A 16,350-nucleotide genomic window follows, 5' to 3' on the forward strand; every position below is an offset into this window, starting at 1 on the left:
TATCTCCCAAAGTTTGCTCAAATTCATGTCCACTGAGTCAGTGATACTATTTAACCACCTCATCCTCTGCCACCCCCTTCTTCTTTTGCCTTCAATCTTTCCCAGCATCAGGATTTTTTCCAATGAGTAGATTCTTCGCATCAAGAGGCCAAAGTATTGGAGCCTGAGCTTCAGCATCAGTCCTTCCAATGAATGTTCAGGGTTGATTTCCTTTAGGATCGACTAGTTTGATCTCCTTGCAGTCCAGGGGACTCTCTCAAGAGTCTTCTCCAGCACCCCAAATCAAAAGTATCCATTCTTACTGGTTTGGCCAAAAAGTTCATTCAGCTTTGGCTGTAAGGTTTTACTAACAACCTGAACAAACTTTTTGGCCAACCCAATAGTTCATCATCCTTTTTGTTGTGTAGTCAAGATAAATGACAGTTTGAGTAAACTGGATTCCCCCTTCGTGGATCACAGCCTGCTGTGGCGAAGGGGCTTGTATAACTCAATGAGGCTATGAGCCATGCCAAGCAGGGCCACCCAAGACTGAACAGGTCATAGGGAAGAGTTCTGACAAAACGTGAGCCACTGGAGAAGGAAACAGCAACACACTCTAGTATTCTTGCCTGGAGAACCCCATGGACAGTATGAAAGGCAAAAAGATACGATGCTGGAAGACGAGCCCCCGGGTCAGAAGGTGTCCAATATGCTACTATGGGAGAGCAGAGAATGATTACTAATTTCAAGAGAGGCTTCAGCAGTAAGTGAACCAAGAATTTGCAAATGTCTGAGCTAGCTTTTGAAAAGGCAGAGGAACCAGAGATCAATTGTTAATGTTTGTTGGATCATGGAGAAAGAAAGGGAATTTCAGAAAAATATCTACTTCTGCTTCACTGATTACGTTAAAGCCTTTGACTCTGTGGATCACAAAAAACTGTGGAAAACTCTTAAAGAGCTGGGAGTACCAGACCACCTTACCTGTCTCCTAAGAAACCTGTACTCAGATCAAAAAGAAACAGAACCTTACATGGAATAACTGCTTGGTTCAAAATTGGGAAAGGAGTCCACCAAGGCTGTATATTTAATTTACATGCAGTGTACATCATACAAAATGTGAGCCTGGATGAATCCCAAGGTGAAATCAAGATACCTCAAGAAACTTCAGATATGCAGATGATACCACTTTAATGACAGAAAGTGAAGAGAAACTAAAGAGCCTCTTGCGGGTGAAAGAGAAGAGTGAAACAGCTGGCTTAAAACCCAACATTCAAAACACTAAGATCATGGCATAAAGTCCCATCGCTCTATGACAAATAGAAGGGGAAAAAGTGGAAGCAGTGACAGATTTTATTTACTTGCACTACAAAATCTCTTTGGTGGATGGTGACTGCAGCCATGAAATTAAAAGATGCTTGCTCCTTGGAAGAAAAGCTATGACAAACCTAGACAACATATTAAAAAGCAGAAGTACTACTTTGCCGACAAAGATCCATATTATCAAAGCTGTGTTTTCCCAGTAGTCATGTACAGATGTGAGAGTTGGACCATAAAGAAGGCTGAGCACTGAAGAATTGATGCTTTCGGATTGTGGTGCTGGAGAAGACTCTTGAGAGTCTCTTGGACTGCAAGATCAAACCAGTCAATCCTAAAGGAAATCAATCCTGAATATTCATTGGAAGGACTGATGCTGAAGCTGAAGCTCCAGTACTTTGGCCACCTGATGCAAAGAGCTGACTCATTTGAAAAGAAGGCTGTATATTGTCACCCAGCTTATTTAACTTATATGCAGAGTACATCATGAGAAATGCTGGGCTGGAAGAAGCACAAGCTGGAATCAAGATTGCCGGGAGAAATATCAATAACCTCAGATATGCAGATGACACCACCCTTATGGCAGAAAGTGAAGAGGAACTAAAAAGCCTCTTGATGAAGGTGAAAGAGGAGAGTGAAAAAGTTGGCTTAAAATTCAACATTCAGAAAACGAAGATCATGGCATCTGGTCCCATCACTTCATGGGAAATAGATGGGGAAACAGTGGAAACAGTGTCAGACTTTATTTTTTTGGGCTCCAAAATCACTGCAGATGGTGACTGCAGCCATGAAATTAAATGATGCTTACTCCTTGGAAGAAAAATTATGACCAACCTAGACAGCATATTCAAAAGCAGAGACATTACTTTGCCAACAAAGGTTCGTCTAGTCAAGGCTATGGTTTTTCCTGTGGTCATGTATGGATGTGAGAGTTGGACTACGAAGAAAGCTGAGTGCTGAAGAATTGATGCTTTTGAACTGTGGTGTTGGAGAAGACTCTTGAGAGTCCCTTGGACTGCAAGGAGATCCAACCAGTCCGTTCTGAAGGAGATCAGCCCTGGGATTTCTTTGGAAGGAATGATGCTAAAGCTGAAACTCCAGTACTTTGGCCACCTCATGCGAAGAGTTGACTCATTGGAAAAGACTCTGATGCTGGGAGGGATTGGGGTCAGGAGGAGAAGGGGATGACAGAGGATGAGATGGCTGGATGGCATCACTGACTTGATGGATGTGAGTCTGAGTGAACTCCGGGAGTTGGTGATGGACAGGGAAACCTGGCGTGCTGCTATTCATGGGGTCGCAAAGAGTCGGACACAACTGAGCGACTGAACTGACCTGAACTGAACTGATGCTGGGGAAAATTGAAGGCAAAAGGACAAGGGGCAGCAGAGGTTGAGATGGTTCTCTGGGTTAGATAGCATCACCAACTCAATGGACACAAATTTGAGCAAACTCTGGGAGATAGAGAAGGACAGAGGAGCCTGGTGTGCTGTAGTCCATGGGGTTCCAAAGAATTGCACATGACTCAGCAACTGAACAACAGCACAAAACTGGATTTCTACCACCCTTTCTCAAAAGTGTGAATACATCCCACATCTAAGTGAGTAAGTTGGGGCAGATTTGCCTGCCGTGAGAACATAAGTGCCTGGATTTTACGACATGATTTTAAAATCCCTCTTGGCCTATTTACCCAGGGGAAGAAATATAAGCTCAGCTTCTCTGCATACATGAAGGATCACAGCATAGACCAGGAAGCATGGGGAGGGAAGGTTTCATTGTAGCATCTTTCAGCCACACCGATTCCATTTAATGCCCTCAAATCCTGTGTTCATTGGTGTGATTGGATAATTTGCGTTGGAGGTATTCTAAGGTTGAGTATTCTATTTGATTACATGGGGTTTGCTGAGAGATCTGATTTCCAAGAGTTTAGAAGCAGATGTCTCTCAAGAAATTATGCTTTTGAATCAAAACCAACCTCCCAGACTCCCAATCCCATTAGTTAGAAGAAGATACACATGACTGGATAACAGGATATAAAATGAAGATCTAAATGTTTATTAATTATACTAAAGATCTAAATGCTTGTGAATTACAATAGAATGTAAAATCACAGAGTTAGCTATTTTCAAATAAATGTAGTCATTATAAAACTTTAAACAGGAAAGTGATTTTTAAAAATTCAAAGAAAGAAATCTGGTACAAGCAAAGATGACATTTTAAAGTATCGTCAATGAATTTTCACACTGACTTTTTATCTCACAATAACATTCATTTATATCTTCAATCTTACACAGCAACAAAGTCACAGTAAGAAAGACAGCAATTGCTTCTGAAAGGAAATCAAAGAAGCCTAGAGAGATTATTTTTTCAAAAGGATCTTAGGGAGTTGAAATGAGGCTTGCTTCTCCACGGGCTGACAGCATTTAACTGGGATGGGAACAGCAGCATCCTTTTCTCTGATTTTACCTTTGAACAGAATAAAAGGAAATGAGTGTAACATTCTCCCTCACAAAGAGATGCAGAACCGAAGCCTAACCCCCAAGAAATGTTATAATCAAAGTAAACACCAATCTTGCTCCTACAAATGCTGGTAATAGCATGTTACACCATTCAACAGAATGTCTTCCTCTTGCTAATCTTCCTCTGAACTTTTAACACAATTTTCTTGGATTGGAAGAATAATTCCAATCATCAGGAAATGACAACAAAGCTGGAACTGTTGGCTGCACAGCATTATTAAAGACTTAACAACATTCAAATGAAAGAGAACATGGCTGGGAGTACACAGCACCCCATCACAGTCTCAGGGTTTATGTCAGGAAGCACAGGTTAGCATAATGTGCAAACCAGCAATGCCTAACTGGATTTGTATGTAAAATGAATCCTTTGACAGACAGTGTCCCTAATTAACACAAACATTTCTCCCTGTCCATCATGTCAACCTCTTCTGTAATTTTTTGCTGATGTGACGTGTTGCAAATCTGAAAATATATTACACAATAAAAAGAAAAAAAAACATGGAGGCTAGTGAAGTTGCAAAACAAAACATGTAGATTTCATGAAGTCAATAGAAATGATGTTAGAGAAATGTTTAAATCACAGCAAAGCCCAACCAAATAGGTACCTGGCAGAGCAGGACCAGAAAACAACTGAAAAAATAATAATAATTAAAAAAAAAACAAGAAAAAGAAAATTGACAAATATGATGATCATAGGTGCTTGAAGAGGACAGATTTGAATGCAAAAAGAGAAAACTGATGAAGCACTCAAATGTTTTTTTTTTTAATGACCATATCTGTAATATTATTCTAAAACTAAGTGTGAAATAAAGCTTATCATATACTATCAAATAATTTTCCTGAAAAATTACACCTAAAGCAACATTCGATTCATTTTTCACTCATTCTAGCTTCTAGAAATGGTTGCCTTTACAATACGAAGATTCATTACTTCCAGATAAAGTCCTAATCAGTTTATACATTTTGACTATAAACTTGCACTCTTGGTATTAAGTAGTAGCAACCTTCCTCAACAGCAGGGCCCTCTGTGTTACCAGCCTCTTGCTTATATCTGGTTTTCCAAGCCTCTGTACAATGTTCCCTAACACCTCAGAGAATAAATCTCCAGCTAGCTCAAGGCCTTCTTCAACTTGGGAGGCTCACCCAGGTGTTCTGTGTCGAGGTCTTTTTTCAGTCTGTCCTTTGGCCAAACTATCCTTGAATCTTAAGTCACTTGGAAGTCTTTGACCTTGATCTTGGACTCTTCAACCATTCAGGAAAAAAAAGATAGGCTAAGGTCATATGTTGGAGAAGGCAATGGCATCCCACTCCAGTACTCTTGCCTGGAAAATCCCATGGACGGAGGAGCCTGGTAGGCTGCAGTCCATGGGGTCGCTAAGAGTTGGACACGACTGAGCGACTTCACTTTCACTTTTCACTTTCATGCACTGGAGAAGGAAATGGCAACCCACTCCAGTGTTCTTGCCTAGAGAATCCCAGGGACGGGGGAGCCTGATGGGCTGCCGTCTATGGGGTCACACAGAGTTAGACACGACTGAAGTGACTTAGCAGCAGCAAGGTCATATGTTGTGCTGCAGGAAACCTTGCTGTGCCCACCGTCCCTTACCCACAGCACGTGGCTCAGGGCTGGGCCTGCTTCCTGGTCCCATGTGTGGAGTCTTCTCTGGATGTCAATGTGATGACTTCTCCTTTATAGGGTTCACGCTTCACGGGGGTAGGTGTGCAAGTCTGAAAGAGAGCATTTCATTTTTCTCTTGCGGTTTATTGACTTTTTGAATTCAAAGCTAAGTTCTGCTATCTAAATGAACTGTGAGATCAAAAACGAGGCAGTGAATTTATCATGTGCCTCGTACTCTTTACCCTTTCACAGAAATTCCCAGCGATCACAGGTACCTGTATCACCCCACTTTCTCTGGATGGGATTAAACTGCATCAGACAAAGGCCCAGGGAACACTTGCTAACACCATTCTTTCCACCGCAACTTTCTCTGGGACCTCTACCATACCCTCCCACGCTGGGTTCTATAACCACCGTACAGGCTTATCAAACGTTCTATCTTTTCCCGTGGCTTCAATCCCAGGTGTCTGTGTCCCCAGGGTTCTTTGTTGTACATGCCTTAAGACTTTCAGCATTTTGCTGCAGATTCTAGCAATCTGTGTGTACGTTTCCTCATTTTCCTGATCGTCTCTGCTTGTAACGGGCCTTCCACAGAATTTCCCATCTGGATCTACACCTCTCTGCTGGCCAACTGGGTAGCAGGACCCTGGATTCAGCCAGAGTTACTTCAGTGTTTGACCAGAGTTTTGAAATCAGGACTATCTAAACAAAGGGATTCATAAGAAGTAAATTATATTCTTCATCAGTGTGGAAACAAATTCCCTGACAGGTCAGGTGAATTGTAAACCACCATCATTAAGGGCAGGGGCTCTGGAGCCAGCTTGCCTGGGCACGTTACTCAACACTGTGCTTCAGCTGTAAACTGAGGATGGTAACAGCACTTAATTTATAAGTTGGTTATGAGAATTACATGTTGAGAGGATTAAATATATGTAAATAAAGCATTTAGAATAATGCCAAGTGTATAATAAGCTCTTAACAAATAAATACGTATGTGTGTATGTATGTGTGTACGTTTGTCTTATTTTTACCATCAAAACTAATATCTGATAGTGATCAACAGTGTGGGCTTTAGAGAAAGGCAGGTCTAAGTCTGAATAATAGCTTTGCCATTTACTGGCTACAGGAAACTAGCAAGTTAATAAGCCCCTCTGAGCCTACTTACTCACCTATGAAATGGAGGGAATAAAACCCACGTCCCAGGCACATGAGATTTCCCAGATACAAAGCTTTTTCTTCATTCATTCAGTAGATATTTATTGAGCACACACGAGCCCCAGGCACAGAGGATAAAGTAGAGAACAAGATGGAGACCATCCCTACTGCTGCAGAATTTGAAGCAAGCTGATCACTCAGTGAATAGGAAGACCCCTGCCCTCTGCACACAAGTCCATGCCTCTGTCCATTTCCTGTGTCCGATGGGATGCTTTGCTGAACCTCCATTTCGGCTCACCGTCAGCTAAGTCCCTTCCTTCACCCTGGATCCTGTCATCACCTTGAACATCGACATGGAGAAATGAAACATCAACCTCTCATGGCTGCCACCCAGCCCCTGGACATCGTGGTTACTTGGAGCCCATCAACACCTGAAACTTTACATTCACGTAATTCCCCACTCTCTGATCACAATCTCCCTTTCAGGTCTTAAGTCTCCAGGTTTTTCCTTCTCCTGTTGACTTTCCAAGCCCAGCAGTATGTATAAAAACCTAAGACATGCAGCGCAACCTGCAACATGCGTGTGCTCACTCCTGTCCGACCCTTGGCTCCTCTCTGCATGGGATTTTCCAGGCAAGAGTACAGGAATGGGCTGCCATTTCCTTCTCCAGGGGATCTTCCCAACCTAGGGATTGAACTTGAGAGTCCTGTGTCTTCTGCATTGCAGGCAGGTGCTTTACCCCTGAGTCACTGGGGAAGCACACTTGAAACTAAAGTGACCATAAATTTACCATCTAAACTGGGACATTCTGAGCGCGTAAAGGGTACTAAACATAATGAACAGGCATAATCCAGGACCATCCAAGCAAACCAGGATTTGTTTCCACCTTCCTTCAACCTTTCTCTTACCGACAATCTAAAGTCTCACGTCTTTCTCTTTTCTAGTCGTTATTCGCACTTGGCAAAACCCGTGGCATATTTCAGTTCAATCATCAGCTTTTTCACAGCCCTTGAAGAAAATGACATCGGTGGGCAGATAATCCGTGTCACCTGCCTTTGTGCTGTGTATTCCTCATCAGCTCCCCCTCCCACCTCCCTGTTCCCACAACAGTTCCTTTGAAACCTTTCTGTCTGTGGTTTTCATCTGTACTTTTTGGTCTCTCCTGGACTCCTTAGGGACAACACTGGTGATTTAAATGGGGCTGTCAAGCCTGGGGCCTACCATCCTCATTCAGGAGAGGGCTTGTTCCACAAGCTGGCTGGTCCCTTGAAAGATCCTTTCCCTGGACCTAACTGCAGGCTCAGGGATGACTCAAACCAGGTGAATCAGCATCCTTCCTAACATCTTTCTGCCAGGAACATGTCTTCTCCCACTGTGGCATGCCCACCCTCTTTTTTACCTAAATATCTGCAATGGCCCTTCAGTAACTCAGCCCAGACAATCGTCAGCCCAGGAAGCTTTAACTCTCCCTGCCACATCAGAGTATCTTGCCTACCACTTTCTGTTTTTGTGTAATAGTCTGCCTCCTCCGGCAGACTCAGGGACAGTGTATTGCTCTGTTTCTCCATAATGAGTTCTCAGTAAATAGTTGACAAGTCCCTACCGAGGGTGGAGGGTGTTGGTGGGAAGAGATCCCTCATCTGAACTTCTCTCTTCTTTGCATCTGTTGCCCTGGCCAGGGCTGACTCAGTTTCCCTCATCTTCTTTTGTTCTGCTTCACCATTGAGCTGCTCCCCAGGTTGCACTTGCCCTTTGCACTTGTCTTAAGACCGTTTTCCAGCTGCTCAGTCACTGTACTAGCAATGCCACGAGGCCCCTCTCAGCCTGGGTGGTCACTCTGATCACAGTGACCATCCAACAGCTCTGACCCGACTGGCCAGGTGTCATTTGCACATAGCTTCCCTCTGCATCTGCCGTTGAGGCTCAGGATGGGCAGGGACCGGTTTCCCACCAGAATGGCCATGGCCAACGGGCACCTTGGGCACAGACTGACCCTCTTTGGGGAGTTTTCTGCCACCCCACACTTCACAGCCTTTCCCTTTATAGACAAGTGGACAGGAATCAAAGGCAAGTTCTGATCTCAAGCCTTGAAGTCCTTTCAACCTTTTCATCTTTTCTTATCCTCAGACATGGTTACATAATCTCTTTTAATGCTAGACCCAGGTCTTGTTCATCTTTGTACTGTTTATCGCCCGGGGCACTGTACTCTGTGTACACTTTAGAACCTCAGTGATGTTCACTGTGATGAAATGGAAAGGTGACGGTGCTGGTGCTGCAGAATGTGAAGCTGCCCCTGCGTTATTCCAGAGTTCAGTTGCCCATTTGTTTTCTAAGTAGACTGCAGGTCTCAGGAAAAGCAGTCATGTGGCTTATCTCTGGTGACAAATGGCAAATCTCCATCTCAGCCTGGACATGGGCACTGGCATCTGGCATGCCCTCAGAGGCTGTCCTAGGGGTGTCCTGGAGACTGTCCTAGGGGCACCAGCATCTGGCATAATTTCAGAGGCTGTCCTAGGAGTGGGAATCAAAATCAAGTGGGTTTCTTTCCCAGGTATCCAGGATGAGTACAGTAAGACAGGGACTCCATCCCAAGTCTCCCAACTAAGGGCACACCTATTACTTAGAGGATGTTAATGCAGCATAAAGCTCACAGAAAGGCCAGGATGAAGCATCAGAGGCTTCTGGGTTGAATAAAGGAAGTAGGTCTCTTCTCTTCTCTTCTTGTGTTCTCTTGGCTTTCTTCCAGCCTCACCCGTCAGCTTTCTTCAGCTCTCTTGCTGGCTCTTACCCTCCTCTCCTCAACTTCTGAAGGTTGACAGCCCCAGAGCTCTTTCTCAAGGTCGCTTTCTTCTCTGGTGGCCTCAGACTTGTGGTGTTAAATCTTATGTATGCCAGGATTTCTGAATCTTATGTCCAGCCCCAATCTGTCCCAAATCCCAGACTCCTTTATCCAAATGGCTAATGACCTCCTCACAGGGAGGCGTAACTAGTGTCTCAAATAGAATGAGAACTTAAGCAGCAACAAACTATAGCTGAAACTCAAGTTGGATTACAGTTCTTTGAGCCCAGGAACTACTATCTCAGTTGCACCTGTATCCCCAGCAGATGGAAGATGAAATAACGCCTGGGGCTTAATAAACATTTGTTAAGTGAAAGATTTCTTGACTGCAGGACTTTTTTTTAGAACTTTGTAGATGATATTGGGTGATAGAATCACTTGAGGGTAGCATTATCTACGATCATTTGACAGCTTTCTCAAGGAGCACCTCAAGAGATTAGGGTTCTGAACGTACACCTTTGGGAGACTGACCTGGGTGGTGGCATCTTTCCCCCCTAGTACAGGCTGGTCAAAATTAGATGATCAGCCCAGGCCAGCAGTTCTTCCTGTCTTGATGTGTTCACAACCAAATAGAAGGGCTTGATAGTAAAACAGTGTGAAAGGCTATCCTAAGTAATACAGGAAACACAGATGGCACCTCACCCAGCAGGGTGCTGGTGGTTTACTCACATAGATGAGAGTTCAGTTTGGGTTCACAGTATTTGATGATGATTGTTACTATGATGAGTTAATAGAAATACAGAAAAGAATTATATCACAATATGCAGTGCTAGAATAAATATTAATTGTACTCATTATACCTGCATAACTGCATTTTGGTTAGCTGATCAGGGGAAAGAGGAAACTTAAAGTTGATAGAAAATTTAACTGTATTGTCTGCAGAGAGTGGAATGCTAAGATGCTAGATTTTCTGACGAGCAAGACCATAGAAAAGAATCTTGAATTCCATGGAGTTCCTAAGATAATGCTGATCATGGAGGCTAAGATATTAAAATAGTAATAAAGACAACAGAAATTTCAAATACCAAAAGCAGACGCTGACCTAACACCAAGCAGTTCCTTTGTTCCTTTGGAACAGTGACTGAGGATAAAATCCACGCCTGGCTGGTGAATTTAGATAGGTACTCAGTACCTTGTGAATGCCGAGGCTCTCAGAGGTCCTTATGGAACTGAGCTTGCCAAGGGATGGTGAATCACTAGACTCAATAGAGGTGATCTATAACAATGAAAATTCGCATTTTGATAATGCTTTATAATCCACCAAATGTTTCTATTTAATGTTCAAAATACTCTGTGAGCTATTTCTCCAGAACAACATGAACACCGAATTGGTTTTCAGCAAATATTTACTGAGTGTTGAATGGTTAGATGAAATATGAAAAGAAAGCATTTAGAAAGTCGCTGTATACAGTGATGTGCTGGTAAATGTTGACAACCCACCTTCCCTTTCTCTTGTCACTCCTAAAGCCCTGACTTAATGCACATGCCTCTTTCTGTCCTGTAAATGCTCCCACCATGGCTGATTTCAAGCTACCAAACTAACATCACTGAATAAGGAGCTGGGATGGGATACATACATGTGGCTCCAATATACAGCTCACCTTTTGTAAGTGTAAGTAAGAAGAGATCTACTTACTTTATTCATTACTAGCCATTCATCTGGGAAAATTAGAATTATATGGCAGTTGATGATGACTTCAATTACTAATATTTTCCTTGAGCTACCACATTGAGAAAGACATTGAAAAACTTTCATTTAAGAAATGGAGGACACCCATTTCAAAGATTAGATCAGCCATTCACTCAATTTTATCGTATCTAAATGGCAAATTATGTGTATAGATGCAAAGGTACAGCCAGTTTAAAAGCTTGGGCAGCAGTATTCTGAAACCATGCATGACTCCATGCAGCTATTCCTGCTTCTTCAGAAAATGCAACATGACTCTTATTTTACAAAAGAGATTGGGTTGCTTACTACTGAGAAAAGAGAAAAGGGGATGATCAGAAGAATGTCTATACTTCCAAGTTTTGGTAAAAAAATGTAACACTCTAAACACACAAAAAGTCTAGAAATAATAAATCATTTGAGTCTACAGAGCTAGCTTTTGGAGGAGGGGGCGAAGAATGAATCACATGTAAATTGATTTTGTTCTTTCAAAATGTTCTTGAACATCTCAGTTGCTGTTACAGTGGTCTCCATATGCATCATTGGTTGAATGCACAGATAGAAAGGGACAACAGTATAAGGGACTAGAACATCTGTGGATTTTGGTATCTGCCGATTCTGAGAACAAAACCCCTACAGATACCAGGGAACGATGTACTTTTTTTCTTCCTTTTTTATTTTTGTTTTCCTGAATCCCCCAGTACTCTTCCATATGTGACTTTATATATTGAATTGAAATATATATTTTATTATTATGTTTATCAAATCAAATTTGATATTTCATCTCCTGATCTAATTTTTTTCCCTTAAGGATCCACTGTTTAAATGTTAAAGTAACAATTTCCTGAAGCTGTCAAACTACATTAAAATGTCGTTTCTCTCCTTTGGACTTCCTCAGAATATCTGTTAACAGTGACAGCTGCACAGCGTGATACTAAGTTTTTTATTAAGTCATAAAATCATCGATAGGAATCACGTTTACAGATAACCCCACTCTTTGGGACAAGGCATGGACAATCTTCTGTGCAAATTAGTCTAAATTCCTGTCCATAGCCTCTGAAACTATAGTCCTTGTTCCTTCCATTTGCAATTCGTCTATTTATCACACACCTACTAGATAGCAAGTATTGGGCATAAACAAAGTAAGTTCTTCAAAGAACTAACATTCTAGCCAGGAGACCAGCTGAGTTCTGGGACTGAGAAACCCTGGCATTTCTCTACAAGCTGTGCTTTGGGGTCCAGAGTGGCGAGTGATTAATGTTCTTGGGAAGGATAACAGGTGAGCAGGAGAAGTGGTGTGCGCACTTCCTGTTTGCCTTCAAACTCTTATCCTCACTCACAAAGAAGTCTGAACATTTTAAATGAAAACCAAGGGAAGAGCTCTCATTATCTCATGTGAATATAAAATCTAGGATTCTTAACGGCTCTTTTTCTTGCCTTCAGTATGATGTTTCTTCTATAAAATTATCTTTGCCTAATGGAGATTTTAAAAAAAGATCTGAAACATCTCCGCACAATCTTCAAACCTCTTTTTCTCCACTTTATTTGATACTTTCTCCACATTAACACTTTTAAAAATAATGGATTCCCCATGATTTGGGTTTCACAATTATGTTCTTTTTTCTTGTTCTATTGAAATCCCATGGTATAGTGAGAATCTGGAAGGCATTACCACAAACCCTGGCTCTTATGATTCCTCACTGCTTAGCCCAGGGAAATTTTACCTAATTTTGCTAAGAGTCAGTTTTCTACTCTGTAAAACAGGGATGATACTATCTCTCACATGGCTTGCTGTGCAGATTAAGTAAAATAAAAACTATTAATTACACCAAGTACAGTGCCTGACAGATCATAAGTACTCAGAACAACATATAATGACAACTATTACTTATTGTAAAAGCAATCATGGACTAAAATACCTTCAAAGTTTAGATCAGAAGAAAATATTAAGAAACTAACTCACAAAACTGATAGTGAACTCTGAATAAAATGACGCTGACATTAATTTTGCCAACAAAACACCCAACAATTGAAATAGAGAACTGATAAAGCCAATCATGTGGTGATCTTGGCTGCCTCAAACATTTTCCCAACAGGAGGAAGACTTAGGCAAAGTCAGTCTTTTAAATACAGTCTATCAGGAAACCTGGGTTCAATCTCTGGGTCAGAAAGATTCCCTGGAGAAGGAAATGGCAACCCACTCCAATATTCTTGCCTGGAACATTCCACAGACAGAGGAGCCTGGTGAACTACAGTCCATGGGGTCACAAAGAGTCCGACATGACAGGGAGAGACTAATATGAGGTGTTCTCAGTTAGTCTAGAATCCTTGCTGGTGAGCAGCAGGTACTGACAGCCAGGAGCTGCTTCACCCTGTATTACGGTGTTACATAACTTACCACCAAATGTGGCTCAGACGGTAAAGAATCCACCTGCAATATAGGAGACCTGGGTTTGATCGCTGGGTTGGGAAGATCCCCTGGAGAGGGGAATGGCTACCCACTCTAGTATTCTTGCCTGGAAAATTCCATGGACAGAGGAGCCTGGCAGGCTACAGTCCATGGGGTCGCAAAGAGTCCAACGTGACTGAGAGACTAAGCCTTTCACTTTTTGTGTTGGATCTACCACTTCTAAGTCTACGTCTTTCTGTTTATTCCTTGTATTACTTCTACAAGTGTCATGAATGGACTAGCTTCCCTCAATGTCTCTAATTATTTTTTCCCAAACCTAGTACAGAATAATTTACCTCCCATTAACTTTGGCCACCTCATGTGAAGACTTGACTCATTGGAAAAGACTCTGATGCTGGGAGGGATTGGGGGCAGGAGGAGAAGGGGACAACAGAGGATGAGATGGTTGGATGGCATCACTGACTCGATGGACATGAGTCTGAGTGAACTCCGGGAGTTGGTGATGGACAGGGAGGCCTGGCGTGCTGCCATTCATGGGGTCGCAGAGTCAGACACGACTGAGCGACTGAACTGAACTGAACTGAACTCACTTTAAGGGCTTCCCTTGTAGCTCAGTACGTAAAGAATCTGCCTGCAGTGCAGGAGACCCGGGTTTGATCCCTGGGTTGGGAAGATCCCCTGGAGAAGGAAATGGCAACCCACACCAGTATCCTTGCCTGGAAAATCTCAAGGACAGAGGAGCCTGATGGGCTACAGTCCATGGGGTCGCAAAAAGTCGGGCATGACTGAGCGACTAACACTTACTTACTTAACTCACTTAAGTCAACCTTTATGTTTTACAGTATGTGGTTTATTGCTTAAGCATATAGCTTTTGGAGTCAGACAACCAGAGTTTATGTTTTGGTCCCGCCATATATGACCTGTATGACATTACAAACTTTATTTCCTGAAGCTTCAGTTTCCTAATATTTAAAGTGGGGAAAATAATAAATACTCCCTCACTCACAGGGTTGTTACAGTGACAAGATCCCCTAGCACTGTGCTTTGCCTCAGTAAGAGCTCAGTAAATGTTAGTATTGCTGTAATTTACCATATGATATTTAGAAATATATGGAAACCTTATAGTTTCTACCTACCTGTCACCTGTCAGTGTCAACATTTACAAATTAACAAAATAAATGGCAACCTTAAATATTTTGACTGGAATACAGTAGATGAAGAATTGTAACATTCTGAGAATTTACAGCATTCCAGAGTACTTGTTTACTAAATCAAAGCTTTAGGAAGTGATTTTTAAAAAAGGAGAAGAAAGGATGAATCTTATTTATAACAAAGTCTGAGAATCCACAAGCAAAAACATTTCACAAGACATTAGGGAAGAAATCAAAGAGACTACAAGATCCAAACGAAATGAATCAGAAAACAGCTAGAGAACTTTGGAAAAAGAGAAATATATTTTAAAATGTAAAAAGACAAGGAAGCCTTAGAACTAATCCAAGGGTTATAAACTGTAATGGTTATGTGGTCAGGCTGGGAACATTAATGAGTGAAGCCTGCAGATGAAAGTCATAAAGGCTGCCTCTGCAGGGCTCCATCACCCTGCTCTAGCCTATTCTTACCCTGTGAGATTGAGGGCACTGGTTGCCTTCCATCACTTCCAAACCAGCCATTTAGATGATTTTAATCTGAAATTTTTGCTATGTTAGTGTCTTTAGTGAAATGAATTTTTAAAATTGTTGAAAACACTGCATGACCTAAATAAACAGACGTGAAAATGCAAGACATAGTAAAAGAACATACCTTTTAATACCTCTCTTATAACAACAGGATTATTACAAAGACTTTATTATAAATTCAGTCATCAAAGGAGGAAAACAGACAGAACTGATATTTATAGACCTCCCACTAGTGCCTTATATTTTAAATTCTCACTTGACTCTTACAGTCTCCTGGGGAGAAAACACTATCCTCGTTTTCGAGATGAGGAAGCAGCCCAGGGACAACAGAGAAGCTTGGCCACACAGCGAGGAAATGTGAAGTCAAGGTAGAATTCATATTTACTTGACCCCAAACCCTGCCGTGAATGCACCTTGAACGTGAAAGTGAAAGTCGCTCAGTCGTGTGCGACTCTTTGACCCCATGGACTATACAGTCCATGGAATTCTCCAGGCCAGAATACTGGGGTGGGTAGCCTTTCCCTTCGCCAGGGGATCTTCCCAACCCAGGGATCGAACCCAGGTCTCCCGCATTGCGGGTGGATTCTTTACCAGCTTAGCCACAAGGGAAGCCCAAGAATACTGGCGTTAGTAGCCTATCCCCTCTCCAGCAGATCTTCCTGACCCAGAAATCGAACCAGGGTCTCCTGCATCGCAGCCTGATTCTTTACCAACTGAGCTATCGGGGAAGCCAGGATGCACCTTGCAGACCTTCAACTACAGGGAACGCAGTTTCTCAAGGGGCAGTTGTTGAGCTTGAACTTCATGTTTTTGTTCGTAGGGGAGGCCACGCCTCCCACTGCTGCTCCCAGCCAATGACAGCACGCCACGTAGCTGGACACAGGAACAGGCTCACGGGCTGTCTGTAGGTTGCTCAACCTTTGTTAGTCTGCATGAGATGGTATTCTAGGATGCTTCTCACGCTATTTTTTCTCCCTCTCTCATTCCTTGGGGCTGGGCTTGAGTTGCAGTCTGATGGCTCTCCACAGTCTTTCCCACTTTCCCTCCCATTTTTCTCTCAGGTGTAAAACGGTGGCACTTTTATCTTTCTGGATGGCTACTTGTGAGACGAGCCTGACTAACAGCAATTGCCAAAAGGCCCATAGCGGCCCTGAATTTGTCTAGGAAAACCCG

At 42.4% G+C, this 16,350-nt stretch overlaps 1 protein-coding gene across 1 annotated transcript in view; it reads right to left on the bottom strand.

The window, feature by feature from the left end:
* Positions 1–3,327: 3,327 nt before the first annotated feature.
* Positions 3,328–16,350, bottom strand: part of DPYS (dihydropyrimidinase) — a 100,831-nt gene continuing 87,808 nt past the window's right edge. The window contains exons 9-10 of the mRNA XM_006053903.4: positions 5,419–5,540; positions 3,328–3,759 (exon numbers count right to left, since the gene is read on the bottom strand). Coding sequence (XP_006053965.1) covers positions 5,433–5,540 — 108 coding nt within the window. The 3' untranslated portion in view covers positions 3,328–3,759; positions 5,419–5,432. The remainder of the gene's footprint in view (positions 3,760–5,418; positions 5,541–16,350) is intronic.

This window comes from Bubalus bubalis, chromosome 15, assembly GCF_019923935.1.
Source record: "Bubalus bubalis isolate 160015118507 breed Murrah chromosome 15, NDDB_SH_1, whole genome shotgun sequence".
Classification (NCBI taxonomy): domain Eukaryota; kingdom Metazoa; phylum Chordata; class Mammalia; order Artiodactyla; family Bovidae; genus Bubalus; species Bubalus bubalis.